This window comes from Pipra filicauda, unplaced genomic scaffold, assembly GCF_003945595.2.
Source record: "Pipra filicauda isolate LSUMZ 115617 unplaced genomic scaffold, ASM394559v2 scaffold140_size2443280_pilon, whole genome shotgun sequence".
NCBI lineage: Eukaryota > Metazoa > Chordata > Aves > Passeriformes > Pipridae > Pipra > Pipra filicauda.
Window position 1 is genome coordinate 1194124 of NW_024103885.1, and position 22695 is coordinate 1216818.

The following is a 22695-nucleotide window of genomic DNA, read 5'->3' on the forward strand; positions in this document are numbered from 1 at the left end:
TGTGGTGTGACAGTGAACTTCTGTTTTTTAAGTCAAGTGTAAATTTTAGTTTTATTAGCCTTTACAGTGCTGTATTTCCAAGTAAAATCAATAGAAATAAAAACAGAGTTAGGGGACTAGGAGTCTAGTTTTGGTAGCAGCACTGGCACGCTCTGGATGTGTAAACCCGTTGTGGTCTTGCTCACCGTGGCAACATGGCCTCATGCCTCAAAGAAGGTCATGTCTACTTAGCAGACACTTAGTTGCTTCATTGGGCTTTCTGTACCCATGCAAATTAGATTAAATAAATATTCTGACATTTGCAAACTTCAGATATCAATTTAACATCAATTAAAATGAAGATCCGTGGAGTTGCAATGAATCGTTTGGGGCATTGTGTTTTCAGTTTGAAAGAAAGTGAAACTTAATCCATTTCATTGATTTCCAAGTTATTTTGAGGTAATATTCTTTCAGGATCATTCTAAACTGAGTTCAAGTTCATCAGGAGGTCTTGCAAATTCATCAGCTTTTTCAGCAACCCAATGCAAAATATCAAGTTGTAAAAAAAATTAAATACACAGTTTTTCTGAGTTATATGACTGTCTTATCTTTACATATCCTTTAATTCTAGCAGGAATCATTTGATTCATGTTTTGCACTGTCTTTGAAGCAGTCTATAATAACCCTGCTAAGAGAATCCTAACTAGAGAAGCTGCTGCACAGCCTGAAAAACAATTTAGAGACTAACAAAGAACGGTTGATTTGGACACTTACATTGCCTACTTCTTGGGCATTATGATGTAATTATAATGTATTTTCTTCCATTTCTTTAGAAGGATTTATAAAAATATTATTTCAAGTGAGTTAATGGAACTTCCTATTTTTTTACTTACTATTGTGAAAATCCATAGAGGAACCAGTAGGTCTTTTTCATATTCCTGAATTTTGAGGCAGGCTAGTTGGCTAACTTTTGTGTTAACTCCCTATATGAAAGGGAAATAGAGGGAGGGACTCCTTAAGAGCGTTATTTAGTCTATCTAACTGAAAATCTTGCTTTGAGTTGTTCTTTTGAAGATCTTTGTCGCCGTTTTCTACAGGGTATAAAGAAATTAGCTGCAATAAGCTCGGTGTTTGAGGCTGTGATGTGAATACCCCTCATCCTTCTCTCTTTCCATTCAGAGGATCTAAGATGCTGTGTTTACTATTACGCTAACGTGTCTCATATCAGTCAAGAATTTCCAACCAAGACAGAAATCTCTGCTACAAATTGACAAAACATAGTTACATTAATGAGTTCCACAAAGAAAGGTAGTTGCGGTTATCTTCAGCTGGAAAAATGGTTTCTTTGAAGTTCTTCTATCCCATTTCCATCATATATCAACCTTCTTCATTTGTATTTGTACAGTCATATTAACTAACTTGAGGTTAATATTTTGAGAAATGTTTAGAATCAGTAGCTGTTTTAAAAGTATGTGTATCAAGGGGATGATCATGATGCATTTGTGGTAAAAAATTGTGCTTTTTTAAAAATTTACTTGCCATAATGGATGGATATTAAACATTAACATAAAATGTTTTCCCAGCTGTAAGTCAATACTCAGTAAACTGGTTACACAAAACAGTATTTTACAAAAAACCCCAAATATTCTGCTTATTATTCAATGTGCTTTCATGCCAAATCAAGAAATAGAGCTTTTATAATTTAAGCTTTTTTTTTTCAAGTATTTCCATTTCAGATTTATTAATTGTATGTTCCATATGAAACAGATTTACCAATTGTATTGTTCAATTCTGTTCAATAGGAAATAGCAGAAGATCGGGATCGTTCACGACTGGATTCAATGGTGCTGTTAATTATGAAACTGGACCAGCTTGACCAGGATATTGAAAATGCTCTCAGTGCAAGCTCTTCCCCATCCAGCACCCCAATATATAAGCGAAGGCATATACCTGTAAGCCAATTTGCTCAATTTCCTTATTATTCTGAGTAGAATCCTTTTTTACTTTACTTTTTTTCTTTCAGTCCTCACATTTATCAACTCTTTGGTTTCAGAACCCAAGCTCCTTTTGTAAAGAATTTGACTTGTATTTTTTTTGCATGTATATACATTTTGAAGGCAGTAAGATTTGTATCCATTCTTTCTTTTGGCATCATTTCATAAATGAGAGCTTCAGAACTCCCAGATAAAACAAAGGGAGATCAACAAGATTCAGAAAATGTCTGGCTCTCTCATTATCACTTACTGCGAGTGGAGAGTCAGCACAGAGTCAGGATCACACCAGTCTCAGAATATTTGACATTAAATAGAACTGAAAGTAAATCTGAGCTCCAAGCCTTGCTTTTCTACTAGTGGGAAACACACTTAGAAAATTCTCTGTCATTCAAAGTAAGATTCTGGGCAGAAACGTGCACTTTAATTATTTAAATGTCTTTCTTCTTTTTTATTTACTTAAATGGACAATTCTTTGCTGAGAGTAGTCTGAAAGGAGATGGGACAGCTCACAAGCATGACTGATGCATTCTCTTTTTTTCTGTAAAATGTTTACACACATAACTATGAAGAACATGAAATGGCTGACCCAAGGTGTTCTCCTGCAGGCTTCCTGTTAATTTCATCCACATGTGCTGCAGCTGCTTTTCAATTCAAGAAACCTGAGAAATACTGCCCCAAGATCTCTAACATTCAGGTCATTTGTTTTTGTTAGTGATATTTTCTTTAAAATAATGAGGAGTTTTTCCTATTAAAGACAGACTTTGTTATTGCTAAGTGAGTGGTCTATAGGTGAAAAAAAGCTGTATTCAAGTTTCAGTGGGTTTGATCAGGTGAAGATTTTAAAATATATCATTTTTAAAGGACATCACATAATTTCGCTTTTAACGGTTACACATGTTCCCCATGGATATCAATGTTCTCACAGTATCTCCTTGAGCACTGATGACACAGAAAAGCTGAAATACACTGTTAATATCTGTTCTCTGTATCTCACCAATCTGTGCCAGCATTTTAGCTAATTTCTTACAGCAATAAAGTGAGTTGAGGCAATCTGTATAAATAAGCCTGCACGATATTCAGAGCAAAGCAACCATTCAGAAAGACAGCTTGCATCAAACATGGTATATATGCTATCTATATATGCTAATTTTCTAGGGGTTTGTTGAGCCTTTGATTATTATGTATTAGAGGATCAAAAGATCTGCTTTTCAGGGCATTTATGTATTGAGTTCAGGCTCGTATTGATTTTATAGTAACAAAGCATTTGAATGTGATATAAAAACATGGGTGACAGGGCAGGGAGCATGATTCTGTACTGTGGCAGCATAGTTCTGCTAAGCAGAAAATTCTAAGAGCAGCTGTAGCCAAACTGACCGCTACAGAGGCCTTTCTATGACACTTCTGCGTTTCCCAATGCTTCACATTGCAGAGGACTAACTGGCAGGAAATACCTGACTCAAATACATGGTCCTACCTAGAATGTAGCATTGTCTCTAACTTCTAACTGTTTTCAGAAAACCACACACTTGTGTACATGGTGTAGAGACACCTGTCTAATTGGCAGCTTTAGTTTGGCAGACCACAGACTTAACTGGAATTAATAAATCAAAGGGTGCTGTATCTTTTCAGTTCAGGAGCTCCTGAGATGTCGCTGCCTCATATTTCACCTATTCTAGGAAACTGGCACTAGGAAACTGGGGCTTTGTCTGCACAGAATTATCTAGAGTTAATAGTTCAGGGGTTTTTTTGTGTACTCTGTAGCTGTATTCAAGCAGGCTGCTCCTCAGCTAACAATCCTGACAGTGTATGGCTGGTTCTACACACAGCCAGGTCTTTGCCATACATGTGTCGCAATTTATCTGCAAGCAGTATAATCCCCTGCTCTCACTTTATGCAGTAAATAAAGCATGTACTATATTTTTACTTCCTCAACAATAAAACATACCATATATCTTCTTTTTATTCCCCAAAAGAGGAATGTAATCAGTATCATTAAAAGTAAGGGCATTTTAATCAAAAATAGCATTTGGCTGATAAGTGTCTGCTATTTCCAAAAAACTAGGGAGCTGTACCTCTGAATTGTATAAACTGCTGCATGGTGATGTCATTTCAGCTGTGTAATGGCTCACAGATGTTCGCTAGCTTGCAGTGCTGCGGAGACAGAAGGTGGGAGAACACAGGAAATACTGAACATCAGAGGAAAATGTCAAATTTCTGCAGCCCCAAACTGATTTTTCTTTCCTTGAATTCTAACATTTATGGGAATTATTGCTTTGATGTTAGCAGTGATTTATAATTTCAGAATAGCAGCTAATGGAAATCACCACATTGAAAAGGACAGCAAATGAATGTGTAGGTAATGGAAATGAATAAGGGGAATTACTCTTACACAGAGAATTAAGCATATGTATTTAAGTGAGCTTGCCTAAATATTTCCATTATTTAGCAGAAGTAAGTTTTTTTTTCATGTTCACATTTACTAAAGAGACTTGCAATACTTTTTTACAGGATGTCGAATCTGGTTCTGAAAGTGGAGTGGATGTTGCTTCAGTAAATCAGTCACAAACAAACTTATCTCCTAACATTCACACTTCTGACCTAGCATCTCCCTCTTCAGTAGCCAGTTCTGGAGCTATACCAAAGGCTGGGGTGAGTACAAAGGTTATATTTTTTTTAACTTCTCTCATGATTACAGCTTGGAAGTGAAATTAAGAAATATTATACTATTCATTACTGAGATACACATTCTGATACAGCAGAATGTGTGTGACACTAACAAAAAAAAAGGACTAATAATGCAGGTTGTCTCAAAGTGCCATTTGAGTGGCAAACAATCCTAGAAGTTTCACATTTAAAAACCCACTATTAACAGCTGATGATTGTAATAAGCTGAGTTTTTACATGAGAAAATAAATTACAGGAGCTATTTCATTTAGGAAGGTAAGTTTTTTGGAAGTGGTATTGCTTGGAACGTTTCCTAAATCTCATGGAGGATGCAGCCAGAGAAAAAGATGGTTAAATTATGTGGCTTGATTTATGATGTCTAAACTCAGTCACCCTAGTCCTCTTGAAAGGTTAAACTGTTGTGTTCTGCAAGCAGAGCTATTACCCTACTGAAGGAAGAATGTCATTCTAAGGCAAAATTTGGCAAGTGGTTTCAGATGCTTATGATCAAGGGGAAGACTCTGAGCAAGCAGACCCTTTTCTGCAAGTCCCAGCAGCGAGGAAGGGCTGGCCTGAGAGCTCAGATATGGCAAGGAACCTCCTTCTAGACCCATTCCTAGATACCTATATATCTAGGCTCCTTTCTTTTGCCTTTGTCCATCTTTTGAAGAATCTTTCTTCATAACACTTCAGCCATCAGCATATGCCAAAAAGCTTGGATGTCCTAGAAACTCCTGGCATACTGTTTGTTCCCTCTTGCACTTGCCATTTCTACTGCCTCAAGAAGCACAGAAATCTAGACTCTTCTAAGCTTTGCCTACACTGAAAAGTCTTAGCACAACTTCTGCTCCATCTGTTCACAAATTCAAATACTTCTGGTAACCAGACCAGCAGAAATTCTGGGATAAAATATTAAAATAAAAAGTGTGGTTAGCATAAATATATATGTTTAGAACGAGTCTATAAAAAGTAAAATAGAGGCCAGCTGTCATTTACTGCACTGCAATAATAGCAAGTTAACTAATGCCTTTGATTGAGGCAGCAACAAAAGTTCTAATAAACATTTACATTTAGGATTGTTCACTTGTACAAAAATAAATTCCCTTGTAATTTATCATTGGTGCATAACTATAGCAAAACAGAGAGCTCTGCACTCTGTCACTGCATACAATGCAGCACAAATTCTCAAATAAGTACATATGTTACGCCAGAAGGTGATATACCATTTTACCAGATCCTGAGAAGCACACAGACACTTGTTAAGGAGTTAAACATCCCTTTTAAATGTAGGTTTCTCTACTAACATTCAGGGAACTCTTAGCACCTCGCTTTGCAGAAGTGTGAGTCACTTCCTTTCACTTAGATATTATGTGTTAATTCACCTTCAGTAAGCATTTGTTTGACTTTTACTCTGATGAACATATCTGTAACTGTTGTTTTACTACTTAATTTTATAAACTTTTTATAAGTGAAGTTAAATTTTCTCCAAACACAACTCTCTCCTAAAGTTTTGCAGGCTGCAGCTCCCCATGATCTACATGGGGATTTGGGGATAGGCTCTTTTAAGTAAGTATGTTCAGACAAAGGTCATATTTTCATTTTTATAGTATGTTGGATAAGTACAAAAAAGTGGATAATTTTTGCTGGAGTGTAGTTCTCCTACAAATTGGGGAAAACAAGATCCTCTCAGATGTTCTTTTTACTCCTTTTGCCTTGGGGCTTTCAGATTGTTTTGATTGTGCACCCTTCCAATCCACAAACTGAGCACAAACAGTGCTCTGTGTGCTGTGGCTTCAACTGTTCAAAACTTCATATGCCTCCCTACCTGCAGTGAAATTTTATTTGAAAGCATAAGTTTTCTTGCAATATGCTAGTAGAAAATAAGCTTTCATTCTTGCCCTGTGTATCTCTGCCTGTGTTGTTCATCTGGTCTGCATGGCCAGATAGACTGCTGTTAGTTGCTTGATTGCAAACGTATATTAGTAGAAAAGTTCACATATTCTTCCTGTCATGTTTAGCATTGGGATCTACTCAGGATGAATTTTTCAAAATGGTATATTGAATGGCATGTCCTTGAAACACTGTCCAGGGCAGACTTCAGGGTTGTCTGTGTACAGATGATTTCTATGTAGTGATCTCCTCTGAAAATCCTAAAAGCATGGTATTCAATCTGTAAGACAGGCTGTCCTCATAATTTTTGGGGGTTTGGGGGGATTTTTTTGTTGTGCTTTTGCTTTTGTTTATCTGGGGTTTTTTTTGTTGTTTGCTTGGTTGGGGTTTTTTTTGTTTGTTTTGTCAGACTAGCTGATATAGGAATAAATCTATTCTAGACTGAAAACTCAACAAACTACTTTTTAATGGTAATGGACTGTTTCAAAGATTTTACTCCCTTTTTGGAGTTTACAACTGCAGATCTTCAAGGATTCCAGATGCTTAGTCTCCAAGGACAACTTCTTTTGTTGCGTTTATTAATAGTATATAAACAGGAGTACAACGGCAATTAGTTATATTGTGGAGTGATATGTGGTATTTTTAAACAAACTATAGCAAACTGCTGAATGCATCAAAATCAGACTGTAAAGATAAAACACAACATCATGTGCAGACCTGGGGAGTGGGAACAATAAAGCAGGGCAGGGAAACACGGGTTCAGATCTAGTCCCTGACAAAGAATTTGTAAATGATATTAGCTACATAAGATATAGCTCACAAATAGGAGATCTGTGTACAGACAAGCTGTGTCCATTCATGTTAATTCAGCTTTATATGGATTTAAACCAAACAATTTCAAACAATATCACAATGTGCTGGAATATCCATAAGCAGAATTTGGTTTGATAATCCAAGTGGAGATGATTCAGTCACTGGTTTATGGAAAGCAGGAGATTTTAAATTTTCATGGACAGATTTTATGAAATGTGAAAAAAGAACTATTTAAAAATTCAGCATCAATTATAATTTTCTTTGTTAATTAATAATAGATATTATTTTAAATAAAATTTAGTGTATGTGCGTATACTTTCACGCACAAGTTATTTACATTTCATGAAAATCCATGTATGGATAGTCAAATCTACTCTTGTCAGTGTAAATGCCTGTGTACAGTACATATCCATATATATAACCATACACATGCATGCACACACACACGCAGAACTTCTTACTGAATACGGGCATGACAAAGAACAGGATTCTCACTGGAGCATTCTAGAAAGGCTTTTCTGTGATTCTGCAGGGTGCAACATGAAAGTCTTTGATATGCCAATGTACTTGGTATTTTTGGGATTATGAGAAGCATACAACTGAATAGCCTTCACCCTAAATTTAGTATGTCACTTTTATATTTCATGGTCAGAGTAAAGTAGCATCATATGATCAGTAGAGTGCTTGATCCACAAACTGTACATGTTTGGCAAGGTGCACATATGGACAACCCTTGTGAAATAAGGATTCACATGACTGAACAGGCACATTTCTCACTTAATTTAGGATGGGATAATAAGAAATGTTTTTGGCACCCTTATATTGCTTATGTTTGCAGAGTAAAAAATGTTCATGCTTCTATCATTAACACATCTCTGTGTTCTGGAGTTTTGTTAATCAGTCTCCCAAATAGACAAAGATTTTAGTATATTAGGACTTTTTTATACAGTCTGGTTTTTTTTACCTTCCTCTATAGAAAAATATTGGCAAAAGGACAATAGCAACTAAGGCCTTAAAGTTGTAGCCAAATTTTTGTCCTTGAACATCTGCTCTGCAAAGCCTATTTATTTTCTGTTCAGGTGAAAGAAAAAAAAAGCCATGATTATTTTCTACTGCTTTTCTTGGCAGTCTTGTCCCTCCTGCTTCAACAGTGTCCAATTTAGCCTTAATCACACTGTGCAAAGGTAGTCAAGCATCTATTATCACCAAAATAGCTGGTATCTAGGAGAAGATTGTTTTTCAGATTAGCTATAATGACTCATTTAAGATACATTCAATTCTCAAGGTGGTTTAAGAACCAGTTATGCCTGAAAGTATAAAATTACCTAGTTTGGCTGAGCATTAGAATGGGCTTTAGGCATAGCTACTGGTATCAGTGAAGCCTTGGATGAGCTCAGGAGTCCACTTTCACAAATCTTGTTACTGTATGGGGACAGTTGTGTTATCTTAATGACAGATTTGCAAACTTTTCATTTGCTTGGACTAAAATAATTTAGCCTTTCACATATGCTTTTGATTCATATTATATTTTAAAATTTGATCTTTTTAAAGAAAACCAAATCATTTTGTGAAGAATGATTTTGAGACTTGTAGATTAAGAAGCAGAATTCAAGTTTCTTCCTACTTTGCTACACTGCTTTTTAATTAGGAAAGAAGCTAAAATTTATAAGAAGTACAAGGAAATCTTTATTTCAGAATTAAATATTCACAAAGAAGAATTATTAGAATTATTTCAAGAGTTTGAACTGCTTACATTTTCTACTGCACTATCCTTTATAGTAAATTGAAAGAACTGTGAAGTATGCAAACACATGCAGACTATGTCAGTGAATTTGTCCTGACAAATTTTTCACAATGGATCAGCAATTTGAAAGGTTTGGTGATTTGATTTGAAAGATTTTGATGACTGAATCATACTTTTATGTTAAATTTTACTTTTTTGTCTAAGTCCTCATATCACTTTTCTAAATTGTGCTGCTGTTATAGTGTTCCTTGAATTCTTATTTTACTCATTCAGGCAAAACTGGAAGTTATTCTAGTAAGCATCGGGGAGAAAGACTCTTACTATTAATTCAAATATTGTTCCTTTAAAACTGATAATTTTTATGAACAGAAGATGAGAAAAGACTTCTCTAGACCTGACCAAGTAATATTGTCTTTCATATCTATGTTTAAAAGAAAGTGTTAGAAAACATGGCAAGAAAATTCATCATGAAAGTAACTTTTCACACAATCACATACTCACTTGAATTCTATTAGCCTGTTATTTCACCCTACAGAAAGCAAATTACCATGAAGTTACATTTGCCAATCATGTATAAGAAAACAGGAGCATTATGCTGTATTTGTTACATGAACTTCTCAAAAATTTTCTTTGACTCTGGTTTGTTCCCCAAAGGAATGAGTATTTTGTTTTAAGTACATCTTCCTATGTTAACCCCAAGTGTATTTATTTTTTCTCAAGTGAAATGGCAGAGCTTTTTGTTCTGTGAAATCTTTTAAGCACCATAAATCTTAAAGGTGAGCCTTTTCTTTTTTTTTTTTTTTTGCAATGAGAGTAATCCACTCCTACAATTTGCACCAAAACCACTGAATCCAGTCATTACACCTTTGACAGTGCTGCTGTCAAAGCAGAGGAAGAGTCTCTCTCTCTCACTGTTTCTGTCCCTCAGTGTTGAATCCTGAGTTACCAACATAAATTCACAGTGCAATTTTATATGGCTGCAGCACAATCCAGGAAATGCATGTATTGGGCTGTCCATTTGTGGTTTCAAGTTCAATCCCAACAAAATGTTTGGAATCTAAATAAATATTCCGCTTGTGAAGTGCTAAGCATGAACATTTCTGAGTTTTTCCAAGCTGTCAAGTTGTTCATTTACATTTCTGTCTCTTCTTGTTTGTAGCAGCCATGCTTATACACAGGTTTTTTCCTCATGTTTTCTTCCTTCTGCAGAGTTGCTGACGCTGTCTTCAACCCTATATCATTCTGATTGTGTACAATAACCAATTTTTATAAACCGAAGGAAAAGTTTATGACTTCTTCATCAGTAACATCGCTAATTGTGCTGTTACTAATGTTAAGTACATTTTTTTCGCCGTATACTGCCACCTGGTGTCTAGCTCTTTTAAATGACGTGCGCTGGGCAGGGGACATCAGGCACTTACACAAGATTTTCATCTTATTCAGATGTATTCGGAATATTTATTAGATATAAGAGACTAAAGGCCGACATTTTTCTGTGATAATGAAGTTTTAAAGGAAATTGTAGTGGATGGGGATACTTTCAGAAATGCTAAACAATTTTCACTTAGTCTTAATAAGATTTGATTTTATAATAATGGAGGATAAATTCAGCTCTTAATTAACAGAAGATGCTTGGAAGATTTTAGATGACTCCCTTAAAATGCAAGTTTCACATTAGGAATTTTATATTCGCACATGCAATAATTTATTTGTACATTAAGTGTATTGAGTGCTGGTATTCATAAAAGTCATATCTCATTTCCAGCCAGCTACATAATTACTGACACAACATAATATCACAACTGCATATGTACCACCATAAGAGGAATGTGGGTTTGAGTCCATCGAGTCTGGTATACTGGGAGGAAAAATACCCTACACTCCTGACAGACAGTCTCTCTTTGTTTTGCAAAATTCACAGTGGTTTTTATTTTTCTCATTTTATTCAAGCCTCTTGTGTTTGAGAATAGGGAACATCTTCTCTGTAAGAAAAATTAATAATAAGGTAATATGATACCTTATTGCCAATATTCAAGTAGTTCAATACAAAAATGTAAGCAAGGTTCTGTTTATATTTAAAGGTATCATGCTTAAATGTGTTAGTCAAATGTGTTAATATAATATGTTAATCAAATGTGTTATAGTTATATCTACCTATAATGAAACAGACTAAGAGGTCAGAATTGCTCAAGATGAGCTCAGATTTGTGAACACATCTTGCATCTTTTCTGAATGAACAAAAAGAAAAAACAAAAAACAAAAACAAACAAAAAAAACAAACAAAAAACCACAAACAAACAAACAAAAAACCTGAAGGAATTATAATTTCTGTTAATTTTACTGTGGTAGGGAATCTAGAAATTGCAGTTTGGGCTCTCTAACATCCTGTTTACATTTGGGCCTGGGCAAGACAATTCCCAAACCCATGGTTTGCATTACCATTTATTCATAGTAAATTAGACTTACTGATACCTGGAATCAAATCTGTTATGTTCTTGCACACAAACATTGTGTTTATTAGAAATACTATATCTATATTTGAGAAATGGAAACTGAAATCTGTGACAGGAGGAATTTTATTGTGTTATTCTCAGGACCAATATCCTTTTATGTATCCTAAATTTAAATACTCAAGGCTTAATAGCAGGAAATTTTCAGTGTTGTTGTTAAATGATCACAAGCAGATGCAGAGAGAGAGAGTTTTCCAAGTTCTCTAAGAACAAATCATCTGAACATCAGTCATGTGAATCATCTAAAGTTACACAATTTCAAACTTCAGCCTCACTTTAGCCTCATTGTGCATTCAGTTAAATCCATTTTCTCATAGGAGTAAGTGTGTTTATGTCAACAAGACTGCAGAATTAATGCTTTGTGCCTCAGTTAAAAGGTTTAATAATCAGAATGAATTACTATAAGGACACGGAATGTTCATCTCGATGCCATGTGCTTGCTATTGCTAAAGCTAGAATCATAGAATGGTTAGGGTTGGAAGGGACCTTAAAGATCATCTAGTTCCAACCTCCCTCCCATAGCCAGGGACACATTCCACAAGACCAGTGGCTAATAAATACACACAGAATACCAAATACGAAAAACATAAAGAAAAATCATAAGTAACCTTTCCCAAACATTGTGAAGCTTCCATTATGCCTATTATGACTACCCTCAAAGAATTGATTCATATGCCATTGATTAATAAATAATGGTTTAGACTGGATTTTACGAAAAATTTCTTCACCAAAAGGGCTGTCAGGCATTGGAATAGACTGCCCAGGGACATGAGTGAGTCACCATCCCTGGAGATATTTGTGTAGATGTGGCAATTAGGGACATGGTTTAGTGATGGACTTGGCAGTGCTGGGTTAATGGTTTGACTCAATGGATCAGAGGTCTTTTCCAACCCAAATGACTCTATGATTCTATTGTGGACACTCGCAACAGGGTAGCCCAAGTTTGCATTTGGGTTCATGATGTAAATGAGAGTCATAGTTTGAAACAACTGTGTGATGCACAGAATTGCTAGTGTCCCATGTTATAAAAGTCAAGACAATGTTAACTATATGTTAATTATTTGACTGTCTCAATGTACCACAAATTTTCCCTGTCAGTATGTAACCTACATAGTGCATTTCTGCATTGCAGAACTCCAATTCTGAGCTCAACTATGAGATTCTTGTTGCATGCACGTACAAAGATGGGGAAAATTGTTAAATCCCTGTTAGTCAGAAGCCTGTGGAAAATTGCTGCTAAATATCTAAACTCATTCTTATGTCAATGGCTTTAAGAAATTTATTTCCTTGAAGAAAAACAAAGTCCATTAAGCACTGAGAAGTTTTATTAACAGATTTTTTTGTTGTTTAAATTGCTGCAATTCAGAGGTGTATACATCTGAGTGGAATTGCATTAGCTTTGATATCAGCTAATGTTTGCAAAAGGGATCACTGCAGGAGATGGTGATAGGTATAGGTGAGGTACACAGGAAGTAATCGCTACTTCTTTAAAATAAGGGACAATATTTTTTAAAGATTAAATCTGTGAAACTTCCTGATACTTTGGAAGGTAAAAGTAAATTGGTCTCAAAATATGCCTAGACATTTTTCTAGGATAAAGTTTGTAACCCATCAAAACAGCAGATGGAAACTTCTGTACATTATCGTCACAGTCTTACTGTCAGTCATTCAACAAAATCCTGATGGAGGAGTTGCATTTGACTCAAGAATCACAGCTTGTCATTGGGATTTCCATGTTTTTATACGCATCCTCTGATCTACTACAGGTCCAGGGAGAGGAAAATGGTCTAGATTAATCCAATACAACCATGGACATGCTCAGAACCATTGACAGCTGGACATAGAAGCCCTTATATGGGCTATTTCTCTTGCATGTAAACTGTTTCTCTTGCATAGAGTTTTATCTCAGTATAACTTGTCCTACTGACACCTGCCTTCTCTGTTTCATGTCTGATAGAGCCTTTCGTAGCAATTAATAAATGCCAAACATTACTGGGAAATTCTGATGAAAAGAAGGAATCTGAAATTTCCTGTTAAAAATGTACTGAGATATATTGCATCAGTTATTACATCTGTACATCTCACTATTTTTAGAATTCTGTCTCTCTGAAAGGAAATACTTGGAAGATATGTTGGAGCATAAATTTCACCACATGCAGAAGACTAGCATAAGGACCTTTACTGCATTTACTTGTAATTGCTTAAAAACTGTGTTGAAGATCATCTTACTGTGTTTAAATGAGCAGAAAATGTTCTGTGTGACAACACCACAGAAATAGAAATATTCATACATTTGTGACTCTTTCCATCCTGTTCAGTAATAACTCAAGATACCTTCAGAATCATTAGAAAGGGAATTTCAGAAAGGTACTTGCTGAACAGTATGAAGGAATGGAAAGGAAGAGAGGTGCTTGGAGACTTGCTGTAGAAAGCTAGGTTGCAGATTTTATGGAAACTGGGGATAAGGGGCCTTTAAGCTATGAAAAAACTTGAACTTTTTGCCAGCAGACCAATAGGTGACAAAAGGCTGCAACTTTGCTCAGTCCAGCAGTGTTGCACAAGAGTTTCAGCTAGGAACAAACTGTTGTTTGTGAGATTTTGTGAGTGCTTATTACATCTCCCTAGGAATTAGATCACTGGGAGAGAAGCAGTCAAACCAAATAGCCGATATTGAAAATCATCTTGTGACTGAGACCCACCGGACACTTTTCTTACCCCTCAGCAATTCAGGAGAATGGAAAGATCAGAGTGTTTTGAAGATGGAAAAAATAGTGTTATTTCAGTTCATTTAAAAGGTCATGCTGGCCTAGGGTTGCAATTGCTTTCTGTCTCCTCCTTTGTGTGATTCAAGGAGGGGATTCGAATTGTCCAACTGTCCCATGCAGTACTGTCATGAAAAACAGGTGAGATGCACAATGATTGCAGGTACAGAAATCACATTTGAGCTGCCAAAAAATTATTCAGAAACATACTGCTTTGAGTATCTGCCACGATAGTCTCCACTAATGATAATAACTATTAGTGACCATTTAAACTGATACTAAATAAGTTATCCCAACAAGACAGGAATTGTTCTATTTATTATAAAGTAGTATTACTGCAAAACTGTTTTCAACTAATCTTCTAATATTCATATCCAAAAGTTTGGTGTTTGATGGAACTTTGGCCCATGTTGAGATGTTATGAAATTTAAATCCCTTTTGGCAGAATTGTGTATATAAAAACAGGAAAGATCAGCATTATCTTAAAATTATGATTTACTTTAGCTTAGCTATACTCCTGAATCATTAAAGTGGTCTTTTTCCTGTTTCTTCTCTTTTGTCTTTCTTCTTTTTCTTTTTTTTCCTTTTTCGTTTTTTGTTTCTTCTTTCTGTTTTCTCTTTCTCTCTCTTTTTTTTTCTCCTCCTCCTTTTCTTCTATTTTCTTTGAATTTTCCACCTTTCTGGGTTTTATTCTGTTTTTTTATCTTGTGTTAAAGTCATCACGGCTGCTAATACCAAGTGGTACCAACTCTGCTCCAAACTACACTTTCTCTTTTCCCCATGGTCCATGACTGTCTTTCACCAGATCAGTCCTAGTGAGATCACTGGAACGATTGTACAGCCATAGCTTTGTCTATTTCTATAAGCATTTTAATTTCTTCTCTTCTTCTAATATAACACTGGACAACATGTCTACCTGTAACTTGAGCAAGGTAGAATATTGGCACTTAGAGCAAACATAGGTATTCAATGTTTTCTAGGCCATGGGCTGAAGACCAGTGCCTTTGGGGACAAGTACATCACTAATAATTGTTTAAGCTGTCAGTCTTGCTAGTATTGAATTCAGCCTCCCTAATTCATGTCTCTGCTTGCCGTTGTGGTTATTTTAAGTGTGATTTGGGGGGAGGGGAATAATGTTCATTTAGCTAAAGAGAGAATATGCAAAACCTCAGGAAAGAAAAGCTGTATTAAAAGGGAAAGAAACAATGTAGTATGTAAATATTCCTTTTGGTGAGAATTTCCTGTGTTTTAACTAAGAAAGAATTTCAGGCTTACATCCAAGACAAATAAAGCAGCACAGAACGAGGGGACGGAGACAGAATTTGAGTTAGAAAAGCAGTGACAACAGTTTAATCTTTCTGCCAGTAGATGGAGAGCACAGGAAAGTAGAAGCATGCACATAAAGAAGGAAGGAAAAAACCTTACATCAGCTTCTTTAGGGGGGTGAGAGATAAAAGAACAAAACAGCAAGAAGTGGGGAGGAGGGGAAACAGATTGCAAAGTAGGTGGAAATTGGAAAAAAATGGATTCTAAATGATAAAGGGGAAATGACAATTCCTAGATTATCAGCTTGGTCAAATCAGCTTGTTGATACTGAAGAAATAATTATCTTCTTTTATGCCTTGTACATGGTATTCTTTACTTTTGGAATATGGTTTGAAAACGTGGCATGAATAGTTAGCATTACTGGAATGGAATAAATCCACGTCTGCCTTTTCAAGTGCTTTTCCAGACACAGACATGCTGTGAGTGACATCATGGAAAACCATTTCTTTTTCTCCTTTATATATACCTCTCTTGTAATGGATTTTTTTCTTCCTGTGCTCTTCTTCTCCCCATCTCTTGCAATTTCTGTCTCTGTCTCTCACTCTTCCATCTCTTACTGCTTACTTTCTTTCTTTTTTTCTTTTTCTTGTCTTTCCTTTTTTTTTTTCCTTTTTTTTTTTTTCTTTTTGACTTCAAAGCTGGGGTAGAAGCAAGGGATCTGGTTAGTTCTCTGTTTAATAGTTGAAAGAGCATGGTTTGGGGTTTTTTAATGCACAAAATTCCTCTCAGTGAGACATGCCACACATTCTGAACTCTCCCCTTCAGGCAGTTACACACTATTAAATATGGGGTTGGAAATGACACGCGTCTGGAAATACAGAAATGAAACAGCCTTCCACTCTCTGCACTGCACTATACAATGAAGGTGTTGTAAATTGTTAATTGAATGGCACAGGCTTCTAGTTTGTTGGGCTTTCTATAAATAGAAATTTTACATTCCAGTGTGTTGCCACTTTTTATTTTCTTCAAACTAACTGAAGAACCTTTCTGTGTTATATAGAGATTAGCAAAATTTTATTTACCTGTTTTTATTCCCTAAAACATAACTTGGGCTCTGAAATTTTTTTTTTTATTTACCTTCTTTTACTGAACCATCTTTATGGTATTTTTGGACTATCCCTATTTTAAAAGAGAAGTAAAATCCAAGCAACCCAAAATGGTACTTGAGATATCCCCTGTACCTTACAACCCAATAAATACTGAAATATGATTATAGTATTTTAAGTAATACAGATAGATTACATAGAAATTAATAGCAAAATATTGCCACACAGAATACAGAAAGGCAAGTAGGGTACTGCTTGAGATGAAAAGCTAGGAGATCCTTTGGTTTTCCAAAGTCATTCTGAAGTTTTGGGTTCCCACTCTCAGAAGACAATGCTATCTGTATGTGAATGGCAGAGAAGTTTATTATCCCATAGTAGTTTGATAGGTGACACAAAAACTGCACGTGAGAGCCAGCTGGTGAGGAATTGTAGGCCATTGAGTCTGAACACTACAATGTGAAAACGAAGTAAGGTTTCATTCAGAGTAGGGAGAGAAGTAGTTGATGGAATTAATCTCTCAATAATCTGTGATCCTGCAGAATGCTAGCTCTTTCTTTACAAAGCTGTCATTCTCAGTCCAGAGTATTTTATATTGCAATGCTATAGCCCCAGGAGTGTACAACACGGTTTGCAAGTAACAATGAGTAAATGCAAGATTATGTGGAATTAAATACACTAGTTCTTTGAAATGTGATGAGTTTCAAAACACCTCAAATGATTGACCAAGACAGGTGCTCTTGGAAGCCTGAAGGAATTTTCAGATTACGATATTTAAAATTCTGCATTTGCTGCTATTGGCAGGTTTAGCTAGAAAAAGTGAAATTAGGTACAGAGTTTTCTGCTAAACAGGAACAATGAGTTTATTTTCACCATAAACTCACATGGTCAATATGCTGAATAAGAAAATGTTCAACAATTGAGTATCTGACTGTAGAATCAGTGGGGTGCTAGGCTTAAGGTGGAGAGCAAAAAACATGACAGAAAGTAATAGAGTCAATTTCATATCCAGCTTCCAAACCATTAAAACCAAACTGTATTGGCTCATTGTGGAACTCTGTCACACAGTAACATGCAACTTTTTCTGATTCCTCTTTTAAGTAGGAAGAACTTACAATTTCTGCCAGAGTTCTGCCTTGAAAGCATAAAAAAATTTTCAGAAGCCTAGTTGACTTTATATTAAAAGTCCCCTTTTGTAAGCAACTCGGACATTTGGGAATCAAAGGGTTCTCCTTTTCCTCTTTTTCTTTTCATGTTCCAAAGATATTTGCACTTTTCTGAAACAGTTGTTCCCTTCATCCATCTGAAAACAACACAGAATACTAGATTCAAGGCATAGTTTCTTTCAATTACAGGCCGAAGTTTCTGCACACAGGATGCAGGTAGTTTTTCCAAAGTGCTATCCCAGAGAATCTCTGATAATATTTCCATACCCCACATGATATTTACACCTTTTTTATATATATTTAGACAAATTTTTCCTTTTTTTCTGATAGGTCCTTTGACACACCTATTGGAAAATGTTAAGCTGATAGATGAGGTTATTTACCAAAGGAATTTGGAAGACCAAGAACATTTGAAGAGCAAGACCTTAAGTCACTGAGAAAGAACCTATCTGTCTTGTAACTTTATTCAGAATTTCACAATCCTTGCTAAACTGCAAGATAAGGGCCAAAGGCAACAAACCAGCAGGAGCCAACTCAGAATGTGCCAAAGTTCATAGAACAGTTGCTTCAGGCTGAAGTTTGTTGACCCTTAATCACTCGGGGTCATCAGTGGTTCTGCTGCAGGGCCTTGCAGAACGTGAGTCCAGTCAGATCTCCTGCTGCTCCTGTCCAGGCTACTGGTAGGGTGGAGTTAAAGCTGGGATACACGAATTCCAAGGCAGCTTTTCATGTGTGTCTGCCTGTCAGAATGCTTTTTTGGATTACCATCCTTCTGTAACTCACGTGTTTTCTAATTCTAAACTTCCTTAATCTCTTGCAAATGGTGTAGGTGGAGTTAATCACAACACAGGCAAGAGATTCCTTCCAGTTAGCATACCTTGTATGCTTTCAGGACTGTGTTTTGTCATTGATTGATATTAGTGTAAGCACATACTTACACAATTTAAGTTTTAAATCATTATTTGTTAAATCATAGGGATAACATTGTTGAGAAATGCCCTTTTTCTGTTAAGTCTCCTTTGACTATTAGCCTTACCTTCAATAACTGCATTGCAATGAGTATGCTAGATTGCTGTGCAGTAATTGAGTAAAAGATAGTAGAGAAACAACTGGCATTTCACACACTAATCTTGCAACAAATTCGGCATGTAAGCATGCACTGACAAAAAACATACTTCAGTCTCATGGTCTGTGACAAGATACAGAGTAGTAGCTACTAATGAATACTAATTAATTTAGCAATGATGCCATTCATGGTATAATAAAACTTTTAATGTATATTTTTAAGAGCTCTAGCACACATTTGGACAGTTCACAAATTTTTACAAAAAGAATCTTTATGACAGTGATAAAACTTAAGAAAATATCTCATTCCTGAAAGATATTTGAGTATAGTTCATCAAGTACATAAATTGCATAAAAAATTTTTGAAAATTCTTCCACTGTCTTCAAAAGCTCCAGAATTGTCAGTATTTCCTACTTTTAAGTAGGAAAGCAGCAAAAGAGAGCGGAGGCATAAGGGCATATTGACCCCTGGAGCAGCTGTGTGCTGCAGGGACTAAGTGTTTGGGAATTTTCAGAACTGGATGATCCTCTTTGAGAGAAAACTGGAAGTGGGGAAAAGAAAAGGATAACAACAGTTCATGTTGCACTACAAATGAAAAGATTAAACAGTTCATGAAGAAAAAAAGACAAGATATTCTAGATAAAAATATTCTACATTCTGTAATGTTTAGGATTATACTTCAGAAAAGTACTTATAGTGCAGCATTCACAATTGTGGGAAAAGCTGATTCCAGGATACTGGAATCCTTCCCGCTTTTCCTCATAAGGACCCTCCCCACGTACATGAATAAAGTTATTTCATTAACTATTCCAAGTGCTTTCTGTATTGTACTCTTTTGCTGAGGTATCTGAAAAAAATTTGATATCAGTCAAGATTCCTGTGTTCCCAGACTACTTAAAACATTATTTATATGACACAAATTGCCATTTTCCTTGTACTCCCACATCAGACTGCATGAAGATTCTTGTTTTATACTGGTTGCATTCCTTCTGGTGCATGGGTAATTCTTCTGCCCTGTTTACACAGGATCTTGCACAATGAGGTTGTGGTCCAAGTCTGTGGCTTTTGAGTGCTTCAGTCATACACATAATGTTGTCACCACTTAAAACAGGTTTGTGAAGTGTAAGCATGTCTGATCTTGATGAGAACTAAAGCAAAAATACTAGCAGGCTACCAGTATCACTATTATTCTTATTTTTTTAATTGCTGAAAGCATGCTGTTTAATTTCAGTAAAAGTCCAAGGAGTTTTCAGTCTAAAGACCAAGGTAAGACAGCTCACACTAGGAAGCAGGCAAAAAAAAATCACAGAATAATTCATGAGTAAAACATTTTTAAAATATTTTCTCACTATCTTGTCTTCAAATACCAATGGGCAAGGGGTAACATTTGACGTGGGAAGGGACACTTATAAGTCCTTGAGGATATACTAGTTGAATGTCATGATTGACTGTACTTGGTAAACTGGGTATGAAAATTCTATACCAATAGAAAAAGACATGAATAAGCCAGTGGACAAGACATCTATGAGCATGTTTGTGATCCAGGAAAGAAGGCATACTGTGAGAAAAAAATAAATCAGCATGGTCACCATCTTTCTCAGAGTTAAGATCAGAAACAAGGAATGAAAGAATAATAATGAAGATACTGATTTCGACTGTTAGGAAAAATATGATGATGACTGATAATTTCCATCTGAAATTGTGGGTGTTGACTATTTCTACAAATGAAGATCAAAACAGTTTCAGACAGAAAATACAATTAATTATTTATATTTAACATTATGGAAATGGCATAAATAAATGATATATAAATAAGTGATATATAAAAGCATGATTGGGGAACATATGCAGTATGTAACTATGATAGGAAAGTTTATATGAAGAATTAAGTAGGAAGTTTAAATGCAAGACTATTTTTATTGATACAGAATGAACTGAAGAATTTATACTAAAAAAAGTCAGCACATAATTTTTTCTAGTTTGAGTTTTTTAAAAAAATTCTCTCTCCTAACATTTAAAGAGTGGATTTTTATCAGTAATCCATGTGAATAAATTATACTTTTATCTTGTACAGAAACCACACATCATTGTCATCTCCTAGCAGATAATCTCTATTATTTACTTGAAAAAAAGGCACAAGTTTTCATTTCCTGCTGACATGTGATCTGACAGTATTATTAGCAAATTTTACTTGAAAAAACACCATCAATATCACCTTCCAAAATGAGAAACTGACTCAATTCTTCCGATAAGTAAATCATCTTCCTGTGTGAATCCACATGGAGTATACAACTTGTTCCATAAAACGCATGGGAAATTCTTTCCTAATTCCTGTTGAATGCTGTGTAGTCTTCTGAAGTTCCCACAGAAGCTGTAAAAGCTATTAAATCTCTCCTTACTGTTTTCACTGAAGTTTTAGTAACTAGAATCAAACCAGTAATTATGTTGTTATTATGTTTTTGCTCATAGGCTACATATGTGCATGTATGAAGTTCCCACTGTTGCAAGCATTTCATTTTCACCTCTTCATCAAACAGATCTGCTCTGACAGTTTCTGGATACACTGGAACTGACTCTCCCTCAGCTAAACAAGATTTTCCCAAACAGTGCAGCTGTCCTTCTACTAGTACATGAGGAAAACTGTACAAGTTCTGCTTGTGACTCTCACGAGTCTTGGCCCAATCAGTTGTTCATTAAAACCATACTGATCCCACTGTGCTAGAGAGCTGTGTTCCTCACCTATAGGGTGAATTCATCCCAATGAGAAAGACATTTTGTTGTAGGATTCCTACTCCACTGCCTACTTTATTTTGGACTAAAGTAATTTTAAAAGACTTTGGTAATTTCATTTATAGGTAATAGGTAAGTTGTTCATCAAAAAGTTTGTATAACACATACAAAACAATTCCATGTAATAGAGTCTTAAATTACTTTGAGAAAATTACTTTCAAGCAGAATCATAGAATCAATAAGGTTGGAAAACACCTCTAAGATCCAACCATTAACCTAACACTGCCAATTCCACCACTAAACCATGTCCTTAAGCACCACATTGACATACTTTTTGAACACTTCCAGGAACAGTGACCCTACCATTTTCCTGAGCATCCTGTTCCAATGCTTGACAACACTTTCAATTTTGGAAGTTTTTTCCTAATAGACAATCTAAACTTCTGCTGGTGCAACCTGAGGCTGTTTCCTCTCGTCCCATTGCTTGGAAGAAGAGGCCAATCCCCACCTTGCAACAACCTCCTTTCAGGCAGTTATAGAGAGCAAGAAGGTCCCCTCTGCACCTCCTTTTCTCCAGGCTAAGCACTTGCAGCTCCCTAAGCCACTCCTCGTATGACATCCTCCAGACCCTTCACTATCTTTGTTGCCCTTCTCTGGCCATGCTCTAGCACCTTAATGTTTTTCTTGAAGTGAGGGGCCCAGAACTGGACACAATACTTGTGATGTGGCCTCACCAGTGCTGAGTGCAGAGGCACAATTCCTTCTTTGGTCCTGTTGGCCACATTAATTCTTGTAGTGAGGGGCCCAAAAGTATTACCATACTAAGTCAAATAACAAATAATTTATTATCATAAGCTGCATTATGTTAGTAGGCATTTTAAACAGAGGTTCAAAATTCCTTTAAACATGACTTCTCTAACTAAGTGCTACAAAGGCTAATTAATTGGTTTATGACTCCTTTCTGTAGCTGGCAGTAGGACATGGACTTTGTCTTATCCTTGGATTCCT

The 22695-nt window shown here is 35.8% G+C and overlaps 1 protein-coding gene across 1 annotated transcript in view; it reads left to right on the forward strand.

Annotated features, from left to right (window-relative positions):
* The window catches only part of DLC1 (DLC1 Rho GTPase activating protein), a 222852-nt gene that overhangs the window by 48367 nt on the left and 151790 nt on the right, over nucleotides 1-22695 (forward strand). The window contains exons 3-4 of the mRNA XM_027735935.2: nucleotides 1782-1931; nucleotides 4482-4622. Of these exons, the coding sequence (XP_027591736.1) occupies nucleotides 1782-1931; nucleotides 4482-4622 (291 nt within the window). The remainder of the gene's footprint in view (nucleotides 1-1781; nucleotides 1932-4481; nucleotides 4623-22695) is intronic.